The sequence below is a fragment of the Lycium barbarum genome, chromosome 4, assembly GCF_019175385.1.
Source record: "Lycium barbarum isolate Lr01 chromosome 4, ASM1917538v2, whole genome shotgun sequence".
Taxonomy (NCBI): Eukaryota; Viridiplantae; Streptophyta; class Magnoliopsida; order Solanales; family Solanaceae; genus Lycium; species Lycium barbarum.
This window is the reverse complement of record NC_083340.1, coordinates 29,249,258-29,264,463: the sequence shown is the minus strand read 5'-3', so window position 1 is coordinate 29,264,463 and position 15,206 is coordinate 29,249,258. Positions and strand designations below refer to the sequence as shown.

Here is a 15,206-nt window from a genome sequence, read left to right as displayed (position 1 = left end):
AGAAAAGGCCCAACATAGGAATATCCGCTCATTCAGCACATATGTACATATGCAGACCGACAAGGTCGCCACAACATAATGTATTTCATAAAGCTGGCAAGGCTAATAGTTAAGTATCAAGAGCTCAAAATAAGGCCGACAAGGCCACCAATATATTATACAACAATATGAACCGGTGGAGCTATAAAACATCTAACTATACACACACGTCTACGAGCCTTTATATAGAATACAAATGATCATAAGGACAATACCAAATAGACTGCAGCTCCGAAGTAAGTGGAGTGCTCCTGAGAATTCGCTGATAGAACACCTACGGGTCTGATCCGTCTTCCTACCTACCTGCGGGCATGAGTGCAGCGTCCACAAGAAGGGACGTCAGTACGAATAATGTACTGAGTATGTAAGGCATGAATAACAACATAATATATACATGAAAGGTAACATGGAATAAAAGAGATAACCTGTACATCTGGATGCCTCATAAGGCGGATGCCATGCATGCTTAGCCTTTAAAAAAAATATTTTTATACATATACATAGTACCATGCCCGGCCATTAAGGCTCGGTGTCATATATATAGTATCATGCCCGGCCATTAAGGCTCGGTGTCATATATATAGTATCATGCCCATCCATTGAGGCTCGGTGTTATCATCATTAGCCCGCGTCCGGGGCGATATCATAACATGCCCACTGCAGTGGTGTGCACATCTACGTGTCATGCCCGGCCGACTATAGTGCGGCGCGGTGTGAGAAAATACATACATATATATAAAGCATGCATGAGAGCCAAATAAAAGCTACGACTCTATCGGAGTGACGTAAGGTCGGTAACTTCCTATTTATGTTATGGAGCAATCATCATCGCTATATCTCACCTTGAAGGAACTATTATTATAAGGCGAGATCAACAACAATGAATAAAAATCAAGAAAATCACGAAAATAACTCAACATTCTCATATTTACATTGAAATCATAAGCTTGGGACTTTTAAATATGAAATCATCATCATCGTCGTAATCATCATAGAAACATTCTCATCTTTAGCATCATCATTAACATCGTAAAAACATGTCCGTTATTGTTGTCATAAAAGCTTATAGAATCATAAATCTTTGACTCGGAAAATAGGGACATTTTGGAAAACATTTATGGATTATCAAGAAAGAAGTCATGCCTTTGAATCATGAACTCTAACTTTTGGAAGTAAGGAGGTTATGAAACATATGTAGGGAATTATACATAGGAGTTTCTAGAAATAGGATCATCGTCATCATAAAACATGTTTATCTTTAGCATCATAAGAACTCTATGAATCATGAATCTCTAGCTTTTGAGAATAAGAATATTCTTGGAAAATATTTACGGATTCACAGAAAGGGATTCTGGGACATTAGGAAAAGACCTATTGGATTCATAAGAAAGGAATCATGCCTTTAGAAGAAAAGGACTAGCCTTAACATACCTGTTCAGCCTCCAATTATCTACACTTATTCGTCCGAGCTCGCAAGTCTACATTTAAGAGGGTTCACACAATCGTTAGACTTATCGTTATACGCTTGTCTTAGTCCTTCAAATAAATCCATTTATAATCTGCCGAAATTCGGGCAGCATCTCCCCCATTGATATGCCTAGTCCAAAATCACAATCCAATAACCAACAACAATAACAACAATACCAACATCAACAAAAATAATATCAACACCAAGATGCTCCATAAACATCCCACATGATGTTTATTCAATTTCTCCATCAACAGTTCATTATACGATCATTTCATAACTCTATCTCCGTAAATAAACTGAAATTAATATTAATAAGAAGAGATTCATACCTTATTCTTGCTAGAGCAGCAATATCTTCAATATTCACTTTGAATCCAGCCAATTCCAAAGCAAGACAAAATTATAATCGCGACTACACGTTACCTGGACCTCGATTAATATTGCGTCACTCGAAGTTACTCAAAATCCTCACTTTTATGAGGTAAATATGCTATATTTTGATTGCTGATTTTTCTGGAATATTTGGGAGATTTTATGACCAAAAAAATGGGGTTTTGCCCCTTATATTGGGTGCCAAAGTCGGCAGTCCTGTAGCAGCATTGTAGCAGTGCTGTTTCTGCTCTGTCAGCTTAACTTTTAATGTCCATAATTCTCTATTCCGATGTCGTATAGATGAGCGGTTTATTGTGTTGAAAACTAGACTCGATGAACTTCATTTTAGGATTTTGAAACACCTTAAAACTCCCCATATACCTGGAGATATACCCCTCCAAAGTTGACCCAAAATTATGTCCTTAATTCGGCCAACTTGTTCCAAATTTTCGACAAACTCATTTTTATTGATTTGCTTGGTCCTGGAATCTTCCAAAACTCCCCCTACATGATATTTATAATTTATTATACTTGATAATGGTCATGTTCTTGTGTTTCAAAATAGTCTTTCCCGATTACGACTTACGAGATCGTAATTCATCCTTTACTTCATTGTTACATACTTCCCATGGCTTGTACCTTCCAAAACATCATGGGACGTCTCCGATACTCCTTTACTACGGTGATGTACGTGGCATGCTCATGCTCTGAAAGTACGGGTGTAACAGGAATGAAGCTAAGAGCTACTTTTTTTTTCCTTTTTGACAAAGAGATGATGAGACAAATTTGTATAGTATTTGCTTGCATTTTCGACAAAACCATTGTGCGTAACTTGAAGTCTTTAAACAAAAGAAAAGTCCTTAAAGAAAAATGATAGGGAATGAATGTTTTAGCATTGATGTGAATGTGATACTGTTTTCACCATAGTTGTTGTATTTCAATTTCATTTTTTGCGCCTCACTTGTATCAATTTCTTTTCATTATAAAATATTTCCTTAAAAACCGCAAAATCTGAACCAACCCAATAAAACCGACAAAACCGAAACCGATTAAATTTATACTATAATGGTTTGGTTTGGTTTGAATATCAAAAAAACCCGATTTAATTGATTTGGTTTGGTTTGGTTTTAACTAAAAACCGAGTCAAACCGGGTCATGAACACCCGAAGCCAAATGTATTAGAACCAAACTCAGACATGGTATGAAAAAATAATTGTGAAATATATCTAAGATGATAAGACATTAGGAATTCTGTATTAGACTTACAAATCACATATCACATACTTAGAAGATTAATAGTGCTCAATACATAAGAAAGCTTTACTGTGGTAACATTGTGCATAGAATCTCTCTGTCCTACCAAAGGCAAGGATGGTCCTCGTGCATGAGAAGTGGGTTGCAGCCATGCATGAAGAATCAGAATCAGAATCCATGTCCTTTTCGTACCACTCAATTTATTCTCTCAAAATACTAATTAAAAGAAGCAAGGGACCCTCCATGAAAAAACGACTCTTGAGTGTTTGACCGTCTTTAAACATTATTTTGGCTCCTTGGGCTGCCCTTAATGTGGGACCCATTGCTACCATGTGCCTTTCTTCCAAACACAAGGTGGACACCAGGATCATGGTGAGTGCAAGAAGCATTGTGGAGAATGGAGTTGTTGATTCCTTGGACATTGCTGTTCATGAATGCATTCATAGGAAGGGACTTATTTTGCATTCTATCTCCCTTCCTTCCACTTTCACTCCCTGATTTTTCTTCATCATCCTCACTACTCCACGCCTTTGGGCTTCCTTTCTTTTGAAGGCTCTGAGGGCTGTATGTCTTCCTTGAAGGGCTTAACTCCATAATAGCTCCCTTGTTTTCACCAGCTAGTGTTAGCACACTCATTCCAAAGTCATCCGTGGTATCGGAATTAGACGCCTTCTTCTGCTGAACCCCTTTATCTTTCTTAAGTGATTCTCGTTTCCCATTTTCTACTGTTTTTCCATTTCTAGTAGTCTGCATGACATGATGACTGTTGGTGTTAGCCCTCGTGGTTTCGTGGACCACAACAGATTTCTGATCAACCTGTGGAGGAATCTTGGACTCGAGTTCAAGTTGAGATGGGGGAAGCTTTAGTGGGGATGGAGGGTGAGAGAGTGTAGGCTTAGTTTGAGGAGAGTAGGTCTGGGATTTCACTACATTTGGCTGGATGACTTTTTGTGATGGTGTGGGAGCTTTCGATGGTGATGATTGATTGATGAGAGTTTGGACAGAATCTGCCATTTTTGTTTTTGGTGATGGTGGTAACGAAGAATACGGAGTACTAGTCGGAGCGCTCTGTGTCCTGAATGGGGATTGTGGCACGGATGTGGTGACTTTAGTGACAGGAGATTTAGGGACGTCAGTTGCAGCACGTTGTGGTTGTGTTGCCACTGGAGAACGTGGTGAGGGAACCTTTGGTGGCGAAACAACAGATTGAGGAGGAGCAACAGGTGATGATCTTGGAGCTGGAGTTGCCAGAGTGGAACGTGGGGAAGCTGCAGCCACAGATTGAGGCTGCGGTGCTGAAATGGGGCTGCGTGGGGCTGGCACTTCTGGTTTCGGTGGTGCAGCGACTGCTGCAACGGGAGGAGCAGTAGTAGCTGGTGGTTGTTGTGCAGGTTCTTGAGGTTGAGGTGGCTGAGTAGTAGTAGTAGCTGCCGGTGATGGAGGCCTAAATGGCGTGGTAGGTCGAAACAACGGTTGTGACGCCGGTGCTGGTGTAGCAGGAGCTGGAGTTTGTGCAGCCGGACGAACCATCGAAGCGAAACGGAACAATGGACGAGGTTGCTGTTGGCTTGCCATTGATAGATGGATAGTATAGTAAAAGTCTTAAAAGATTATTATTAAGTACTTGTGAAAAACTATACTCCCCAAAAGTTTTCCACAATGAAATAACTCAAATATATTACTCATATTTATAGTCCAAGAAAGCGAAAGGCGTCAAATAGACATTTCAAGAGCGGAAACACATGAAAGATGAAAGGGAAAGAAAGGCATCAGATTCACAGCAAACGTAAATTTCATTTCACAAAAGTAATAAGCAAGCATCAGATTCAAACCATCACCAAGCAATTCATATATAAACAAATATCAAAACAAAAAGGACAGTTCAATTTGGCATAATATTAGCTATTAGCAAGGGGACCACGTTATTGTAAAAGTGAAGTGAGTGAAAATAACTGCATTTCAACTCTTCTTTCTTTTCATGATAGAAACTCCATCGTCCATAGATAAAGCAATTGGAAGGGATTGTTAGTGTGTTTAGAGCTGTTTTCCAATAATAAAAGCAATCTCTGTTAGCTCATTGAAAAATTCCTTGTATATTATTGGACATCGGAAGGCATCTATGCCCTCCAAATACAAATTAATGACGATAATCGCAACGACTACTGTGGGTTAAAAACTAAAAATGATCACGACCATGAGTTATGGTCGCACACTTGCATTCTTTGGAATAATTTTGAGGGATACATGAATATTTTAAAGCACCTAAACAGATTCTTTCAACTTGCTCTTTGTTTCAAAAAAGCCAAATCCTGTTTGTGATTCGTTCCTTTCATTACCGTCCATATATAGAGGAAAGGTTTCTTAAATAATATTGTTTTCCTTTCATGGTATATAACGAGGTTAGATTGAATACGGGGTTCAAAACAGTCGGAATTTTTTAGGCACATTCTAAAAATACCGCTAAAATTTGTGATCTTAAATATGTTTGTGCTATTTCTATGACCTATAAAATCATGTTAGTGAGGGTAAAATAAAAAGAAAAGAGTGACATGTACTTTGAAAAAAGAGACAAGGCATAAAAACACATCTAAATTATAGTGAAATTGTCAATTACACACCTAAACTATACTCTTATCGCCTCCCAGAACTAATTTTTTTTCGTATTGTTTACCCCCTTCACTAGTTACATGGTAAAGAAAACAAGTTAAACATATCGTCCATACATGCGCCTATACTAGACTAGGTGAAATCATGCCCGCGCTATGCCCCGGCCCAAGCAAGTTAATTAATGATTTTATTCATTTTTGCGTCATTGTAGATATGATTTATTTTTTTTAGTATTCAAGAATATGAAAAATAGATTAATATTCATTTTATGATGATAGTAAATCTAAGTTAAGCTTTTAAATAAATATACTTAATTAAAATTTTGAAACTAATAGGAGTACAACAAAGTAACATGAAAAAGGAAAAAAATTAACTTTGTTCAGTGTGGGTTAGAAAGAGCTGCATAACAAAACCATCTACTAAAAAGGAACAAAACTGCAGTAATTATGTTATGATAGAGAAAATTTAGATTTAGAGAGTCGGCTGAGACCACATGAATAAATCTATGAAAAATTGTTGTAAACATGAAACATTGTTTGTCCCAGGTGAAACCCAAAAGGTATAAAAGGTAATTAAGCCCAAATCAGGGGCAACTACAAACATAAGAAAAGATGACATTACATAGCACATGAAGAATTAAAAGCCATCAATATGTAGTGCGTGGGTCTTTTGGTCCATTTCAGGAAATGTACAAACTGAAGGCCATGAAGCGCAACAGCTATAAAATACAAAGACAGTGGAAAAATAAAAAAGAACCCTGAAGCAAGCAGCGATGTCAACGGAGTGCAGCCTGCATCTGCTGCCTCTCCGTGACTTCTCTTCTTTTATATACATACATATATATATATATATATATATATATATATATATATATATATATGAGTGCACCTATAGTAGAAAAAAAAAGTTTTAATGTCTTATTTCATTTTATTCTTTCGGACGCAAACCGATGGACACAACCTCATCATCTCTCAAGTCTTAAATACAACAAAGTACAAAGTCAAGCCGAGTAATATTTAGCGTCTCTTTAAGAGCTAATTAAGGATTCTGCATAAGAAATAAAGTCAAAGTCTAAGCATTTTGTATAGAACATATTGAAACAAATGAGAAAATTCCACGCCGCTCGTGTATATTAGATGGAAAGAACATTTTTAGCTATAAAAAGGACCTGAAAATTCATGTTCCATTAAAGTATATACTACAGATAATAAATTGAAAGTTCAACCACCCATAAAGGGGTTGAGACTTGCGTGACGATGAGGTCCGATCGGTTTAGGTCAGAAAGAATAAAATGAAATATGACATGAAAACCCCTCTTTTTGTCTAATATAGGCGTGTGTATGCACATGGTATATCTTAACTTGTTTTCGGTACTAGGTATTAATTAAGGGGGTAAATAATAGAAAACAATAAGTTCAGGGGGTGATAGAATCCCACATAATTCAAGTGTGTGATTGACAAATTCACTATAGGTTAGGTATGTTTTTATGCTTTATCCCATTAAAGAAAAGGAAAGTATACTGTTACACTCCATAATAATCCGTGCTACTTGTATTAAAACAAGAAAGAATGAGTTAAGAAGGTTCAAGGAAAGTTAATCGAGTTAGTAAGAATATCGTTATATATATATGGTTTCCTTAAGTATCCCAAGGTGACACGGTTACCTAAAGGATTTGAAATCGCGCTATGAGTATGTATATGAGGTAATGCGAGTGACCTTTTAAAGTATTTGAGATTATTAGTAATGATATAGAGGATGGACAAAAGATATGAATATACTTTTGCGATTGGAGTTTCGTCAAAGCTTTGTGAGTTCTCTAGTTATGTTTAAGGTTGTGGGGATTCTCCGGACCCTTCGATACATGTATGGATTGTTATGTATGTATATGGGTATGTATATGTATGTATAAGAGGTTACATGAGAGTTGGAAGAGGATTAGAAGTTAAACGAATCTAAACAAAATGAATCGGAACAACTTCAGTAAAATCTCGGACCAGATTTTTAGCCCATATTGTTGGGGGCATATCTCCTAGTATATGAGGAGTTTTAAGGTGTTTCAAAAGCCTAAAATGAAGTTCATCGAGTCTAGTTTCCAACGCAACAAACCGCTCGTCAAAATGATATTTGTATAAGGAAATATGGACGATGCAATTTGGGCTGGCAGGGCAGCAAGTTTGGACCCGACCCAAACACTCACATTTCGGCCCATGAGGCCCATTAAACTCAATATATAAGTCACCACTTTGCCCTAAATCACTTCACACGACCAAAAACAGATCCAAGAACCCTTATTTTCTCTCTCAAACCCCCTTTCTAATTGAGCCATCATATAAGCTAAATCCTAGACCCTTGACATGATATTAGTTAAAGAGAAGTTGTAGCCTAAGTTTTCTTTGTGTTGTTAAGCAAGCAGCTGGAAAGAGGAACAAGATTCTTGAAGATTCTGATTGCTAAAGGTAATTTCAACATCCTACTCATGTTATTAATTTGGATTAAAGGTTTAATATGGTGTATACGTGAAGGAAACGTTGATATACAAGCTAGAGAGAGAGAGAGAGAGAGAGCATAAGCCATGGCATTCGGCCATGGCTAGCAAAATTGGAGCTCAAATTTGTTGATCCAAAAATCAGATTTTCTAGGTATTTCAGCCCTTAGGAAGGTGATAATAACGTGGAAAATTCATTTGGAGCAACAAGAACAAGTATTAGTTCATTTCACAAATTCTAGCTAAGTGGAAAAGCCAACTTGTTAAGGTAAGAGTTGAACATTTTTCTATGTGTTTGATTATGAAGTTGGACGTGTGGGGAATATGCAAATGTAAATTGTATGTGTGAAATTATGTGTGTTAATGTTGAAGCATGGTTGAAGCCATGAAATTATGTATCTTGATGTTGAAGCATAGTTGTAACTTGGTAACATGAATTGCACGAATGTTGGAATGTTGTTGAATGCCGTAGGGGCTGTTTTTAATTAAAATTTGATGGAATGATTTGAATTAATATTTTGGTTGTTGTAATCATAGATTATGTGATGAGAATGAATGAATTTAATGGTTAGAGTTGGAGTTAAAATTGTTGTGGGTTGTTGTAAGGATTATAGAGATAATAATGTGGTTTACTTGCACATGAATAGATGATGTGGTGTCGTGTGGCTGCTGTTGTATTTCCCTGAAATTTGCTGAAAATATTGCATGAAATAAGGTGTAAGAAGTGTATATGGGCTGCTCACGGTTGGGGCTGATTTCGACCATAGATAAAAAAATTGTGGATTGTTGAAAATATTATGTGAATTGTTTAGAATGTTCTTGAATGTTGTTAGTATGGGTTTGGGTTAGTATTTGAATGTATAGGCGTTGATGTTGGCTTGAAGGTAAGCCGTTGAATTGAATATTTGAAAAGTTGTCGAATGGTGTAAAAGAGAGCTATTAATGTTATTTTGCCTTTCGAATTGATTATCGATGTTACTAGGTTGGTTATTGTGGTTGTTGTTGTTGATTTTGAGCGAGTTAAATTCTCGGGATGGCCTATTTACAGGGGAAATGCTGCCGAATTTTCTGTAGAATTTAATGTTAGTTTGGAATGAATGGCTTAAGTGCCTACGTTTAATATTGGATATCCGTTGGCATATTTGTAGACCTTGGGGAGCCCGAGGCGTAGATTGAGATTTACTTTAGATTGACTATCTTGGAGTGCGTACGAGGTATGTAAGGCAACTTCCTTTCTTTTTGGCATGTCTTAGTTTTCATAGGCTAAATTAGAGCCTTAAGGAAATTCCAAATCCGATATCCGAGCATGTTATGATCCGTATATGTTCTTTGGCATTCTTATGCATGATTTGATGAAACAGGAATCTTTATGTATTCGAAATAATCGTTCTCCGAACTTTGCACCAAAAGGGTTTCACTTTAAAGAATTCGTAAAATTTGAATGTCATATCTTTCGTATAAATGCTCGGATTGCTCCAATATTCTTATAAGAGTTTGCATTATGTATAATGAGTATGTTTTCCATAAGCGGGCCCGACTTGGGTAAATACCCGTCCGTGGGTCCCGCGGCTTTCCTTTATGTAATTCGGAGAATCTTTGAAAGAATTTGTTATGACTATTATTCTGATTTCAAATATGATCATTTTACTTACGTTTGGATTTATGCATATGACTACTCACGACTCTATTCGTGCATTCTGTTATTCCGTTCGCCGAGTCCCGGGCCGGTTCTATTATCGTGCGCATTTTGATATACTCCGGAGTTATGCTGTGTTTATGGTTCACCGAGCTACTCGCCAAAGAGGGTCGGGTTCCACTTATATTTGGTGTTATGGTGTGTATGGCGTTATGCTGTGTTATGATATGTGACGGGGATTCGGAGATTTGAAACCTTTCTGGTGTTATGTTGTGTTATGGCGCCATCGACAGGCGGGCGACCATATTCTTCTGTACCTTATGCATGACTTATATTTTGAAAGTAAACATTTTGATATGTTGGGCTTGTACTTATTTTCTGGACTTCTATTTCGTTTATGCCTCAGATTTGTTTTATGTATCTTCTGCTTTGCATACTCAGTACATATTTCGTACTGACCCCCTTTCTTCGGGGGGCTGCGTTTCATGCCCGCAGGTACAGACGCACAGTTTGGTGATCCACCAGTTTAGGACACCCTCTTCTGCTGTTTGGAGTGCTCCTCTTATTTCGGAGCCTACATTTTGGTATATATACTTGTTCGATGCATATGTATATATTTGTTCAGGGGTACGGCGGGACCCTGTCCCATCATATGATTCGTTTGGTCTGTTTAGAGGTCTGTAGACGTGTATGTGGGTTGTGCCTACTTCTGTACAGTTGTGTTCGTATGATCCTATTCGTTATGGCAGCCTCGTCGGCGTGCATTTTGTATATGTGTTTATGACAGCCTTGTCAGCGTGCATTCTGTATGTGTTTTGGGCCGTTGTGCCATTTGATAGCCTTGTCGGCTTTTGATACATTTGACAGCCTTGCCGGCTTTTTGATATATGTATATATATATATGATTGCGTTTGAAATATGCCTAAGTCAGTTTGATATGATTTGTGGCAGCGTGTGATATTTGTGCCCGTGTACGCTATCTGTATGTGATTTGATCTGGATAAGTGTGTTAGGGTGCCCAACTCAGACACTAGTCACGGCCTACGGGGTTGAGTCGTGACATATACGATACAAGACTTTGATAAAAGTGCACGGTGAATATAATGGTTGTCATGTAAGATACTATATGCTATGCAAAATAGCAGAGAGATCGATATGGCCTATTTGAAATTCAACTTTTCCAGGTTTTATATTTATTCCATTTCTAATTTAAAATTACAAAAAACTCAAGGCCAAGTATTTCTTACCATCTGTTTTGATGCCGACTTTACAAACTTTCACGCAAATAATATTGGATTTGCGGCCGTTAGTCTTTCAAGTACTATGTAAGGCATATTTTATTTAAAGAGAATAATAAAAGTTGACACCTTAAAGAGTCTAAAACTGACAAAGACAGGATTCTTTTAATGTTCCAAAAGTGAAACAAATAATCAAATTGGACGTCATGATTCATTCACAAGTGAGTTGACATCTTTTCATTAACTAATGAAGTCTGACAATTTTCTCTTCCTTTTATACTTTTTTGGAAACAAATTTGATCCTCGACTGATTCATCAACTTAAATCATTCCAACGGAAAAATAAAGAAGAAGAAGGAGGTACCACAAAAATTAATTAAATTTCACTTGAATCGACATGTAATATAGAATCATCCCGACAATATTCATTTTAACAAAATACATCTCTCAAGGTTTAAATACACAACCCAAAGGTCCCTCTGTTAACTTTTCATTTAGAATGGATGGTCACTTGTCCAAGACAAAAGAAAAAGGAGAAGGACCAGCTTTAGCTTTGATTTCCCGCAGAATTGGAATATTACATTTTGTTATCGTGGTTGATGTTTTTTGATCAAATCCAATGATCAAAATAAGCATTCTGCCTCTACCAACAGCCTCTACATTCCCGCACCTGAAAAACGTACTGCACTTTCATAAATCAGCCTCTATCATTTAAATAGTAGAATATTCATAAATTTATATTATACAAATATGTAACAATTAACTACTAGACCCTATCAAATTAAACCGGTTCAGACTAACCCATCGTGGGCGGGTTAATGGGTTACCAATCCCATAATTTGACATCTTGCAGTTGCAGGGGTGGATTTAGCGTGTTGGATGGCAGTTCTCGGGAAGCCAGTAATTTTTGCGTGGATCCTGTATGTATTTGTATTGAAAATTGCAATAAATATAAGAAATAAACCATTAATAAAGTGTGTTGTTGGTCCAGCGACAACAAAAAAAAAAAAAAACATTTTAACCTTAGCTGCTGCTTGGTCACCATTAGGCTTTTATTTTGTATCTTTTTATTTTTTTTAACTAGTAAATTCACCCGCGCTTCGCGCGGTTATGAATGACACAGTGAAATCAATTTTTCTTACTAATTAGTTGACATAATAAGGACACAAAAATGCAATAAAGATGGCTCAAGAGGAAAGAGTGAAAGAAAAATGCTTTAATTTCAGTATTTTCATTCACAAATGGCAACACATCAAGAAAAGAAAAGAGAAGAAATGATTAAGCTATAATAGCATACTGTACTATCTTTAATAACATACTATACTATCTTACAAAGGAGAATAGCTACGAAGAATACATAATTAAACACATTGCAGAACACAATCATTAATCCCAGAAGAAGTCTTCTATTTGGCAAATGAAAAAAAGTTAGACTAGGAGAGAAAGTGGCGTCTCAGGTTTTTTTTTAGTTACGTAGAATTTGCCAAGGATCAATTCAAGAGTCGCATTTTAACAAAAGAAATTCAAATTGTGCACTTGCTATGATATTATAAGAGAAGAGCAGTTCTTCTTTGGTTCTCGAACAAATACTGTCCATTAAAAGATTGGATCTATTATTTTTTAAAGTCCTTAATCAACACATCACTACGTGATAAAACTTTTTTACGACAAAATTAGAGTAGTCATTCTAAGTGATTAAGCTAAGACCTAGTTAACAATATCATATTTAAACATAGGTCTAAACCTTAGATGAAAACCAAAGTCAAATAAGTAAGAACAATCTTAAGAGAAAAGAAAGACAAATCAAACGAATGCTACAGAAAAGGAAAAATTTAGTCGTAGGTGAGCCCAAGATAGTTTCCTTTTTTTTTCTCTGTACAATGTAGCCTACATTGTCATTACTCCATACTCGCAGTCGGGTATGCCGAGTCTCGCATGAGTGTCAAGCATTTGGTCCATGTGCAGCAGATAAAAAAAGAACACATATTAGAACTCAGAAGAGAGAATCTGATTCTTAATAAAAAGGAATAAATAAATTATTAAATTCCACTTATCTTCTAAGTACACGCAGTAAACAAAGAAACTAAAATATCTAAGCATAATTGTAAGAGTTAAACATGCTTATCTTGATGCCTAAGCAGATTGTTCACATGTAATGAAAGAAATAAAATTTCCCTTGCTTTGCATAGGATCTTTCATGGTAAAAGTTTGTTTCAAAAAGAAAGCAAAGAAGAAGAATTAAAGAGGAGTAATGAATAAGATAATTAATACTAAGGAACGGGGTCTTCTTATTAAGAGGATTAATGAATCGGTGTAATTTTTGAAATTTTAATGGAAGCACCGAAGGGGAGTGTCTTTTGAAAACTAAGGGTAAAGAGGCAGAATAATAGGAGAAAAAAGTTAAAAATTTGGGAATAAAGATAAATGGAAAAATTGGGTTAGGAGAGTGCCACGTCAGCGAGCCTATATTCCTGCTTCATATATTTATATAGATTTGAGATGGGTGGGCATCCACAGACTTCTTTTTAATTTGAGATGAATGGAACCTATAAATTTCAAATCCCAGATCGCTGTTACACATGACGGTTATATAATCTCCATCAATTAAATTTAAGGATTGTAAAAAAAGATAGCACACATCATTGAAACTTTTCAAGTCTTCAGTGAAATTTTTTAACGTCATTTTAAACTTTATATAAACTTATCTTTAAGTTACTTTAATTTATGCCATTAGCTGACTAAGTTTAAACAATACGATCAAAATATAAGATGTAGATAATTCAGATTCTTTTACGACCTTCGTTTCGACATAAATACAGTACTTCGAATTTTTGAGAAAATTAGAAAAGGGTTAGAAATTCAAATTGTATTAATCTATTTTGGAAAAGTGTGGAAGGATAAGTAATCTCATTTTATTTTCATTAAATAAAAATAGAGAGGAAAACTGCACCAACAAAGTAATTTGGATTCTAATTTATGGAAATTAAGACAAACAAAATTTGTCCTCCTTAGATCTTACTCAGTTGGTTAGCTATGTAAAATACTAAGAGAACCTGAGAAAATATCCTTTTGGTCTCAGTTCTGGAAAACATACTTTAATTATTATTGTTGAACGTCGACTAATAACAAATTTAAATTAGTTGAGAATACAAAACTAAAAAGCTGTAAAAAGATTGAGTTTTCTTAATTAACGGGTCTTCCTAGATCTGAGACGGCAGCGAAAATGACGGTAAAATTTCAGCAATTTTTTTCAACCCGCCCCGCATCCACATAGAAGCTCAACCATGCACCCAGCCCCGAACTGCAATTTGCATCGAATGTCCCAAATATATCAAGAAAGAAGGCATTAATATATATCGTCATTAGATTAGCAAAACTACTCACGGGGTTAAAATATAATGGGCAGGGCTAACTGAGGTAAAAATAGTGTCTACTAACCAGAATAGGTTACTCCGGTCATATGACTTGGGGACAATTTTTTGCAGAGGAAGGGAAGAAGAGAGAAAATTATGAGAAAAGTAAAAGTGACAAAGTTGTTAAGAATTCATCATCAACTTAATTAATATCTAAACTATTTCATAAAGACTTTAGAATAGTTAAAAGAGTCGTAGAGAATTCGGAGGAGCGCTCTAGAGTGAGAATTCGAGAGTGTTTTTAGAAAAAGGTAGCTAGAAATATTCTAGAGTAGAGTATACATACCATCCACTAGATAGCTCTATCCCCACTTATAAATAGAAATGGTTCATTTGAGTTTTATGAGTGCTCAAGTAAAGAGGGTGTACTCAAAAAAAGAGTGAGTGCTCACTAAAGAGCAAAAGCTGAAAATAAGGGTGAGTACTCAAAGCAGCATAAATTGAGCTATCAAGTAGGGGTGGGCACAGTTTGGGCCAACCCGTAAATCAAACCGAAATTCGAACTTTTAAAATATTTGGTTTGGATATTTGGATTATGAGTTGGACTTCTGATTTTATGTTTAAAATTTATGGATTTCGGATTGGATATGGATTTAGTACTATGGATTTTTGGATATCCGAAAATCCAAGATTTTTATACCTTTTATCTAGCTCTAACTATATCATATGTGCCCAGTACTAATAAGTCTAG

The 15,206-nt window shown here is 36.2% G+C and overlaps 1 protein-coding gene and 1 long non-coding RNA gene across 2 annotated transcripts; one reads left to right on the top strand and one right to left on the bottom strand.

Moving 5' to 3' along the window:
* Positions 1 to 3,084: 3,084 nt before the first annotated feature.
* Positions 3,085 to 4,807, bottom strand: LOC132635744 (vegetative cell wall protein gp1). The gene has a single exon (XM_060352246.1). The coding sequence runs from the start codon at positions 4,709 to 4,711 to the stop codon at positions 3,413 to 3,415; it is 1,299 nt and encodes a 432-aa protein (XP_060208229.1). The 5' UTR covers positions 4,712 to 4,807; the 3' UTR covers positions 3,085 to 3,412.
* A 3,214-nt stretch (positions 4,808 to 8,021) lies between these two features.
* On the top strand, positions 8,022 to 10,887 carry LOC132638330 (uncharacterized). The gene is made up of 3 exons (XR_009581677.1): positions 8,022 to 8,497; positions 9,378 to 9,443; positions 10,361 to 10,887. It is a non-coding gene; the product is annotated as an uncharacterized LOC132638330 (long non-coding RNA).
* Positions 10,888 to 15,206: the final 4,319 nt, after the last annotated feature.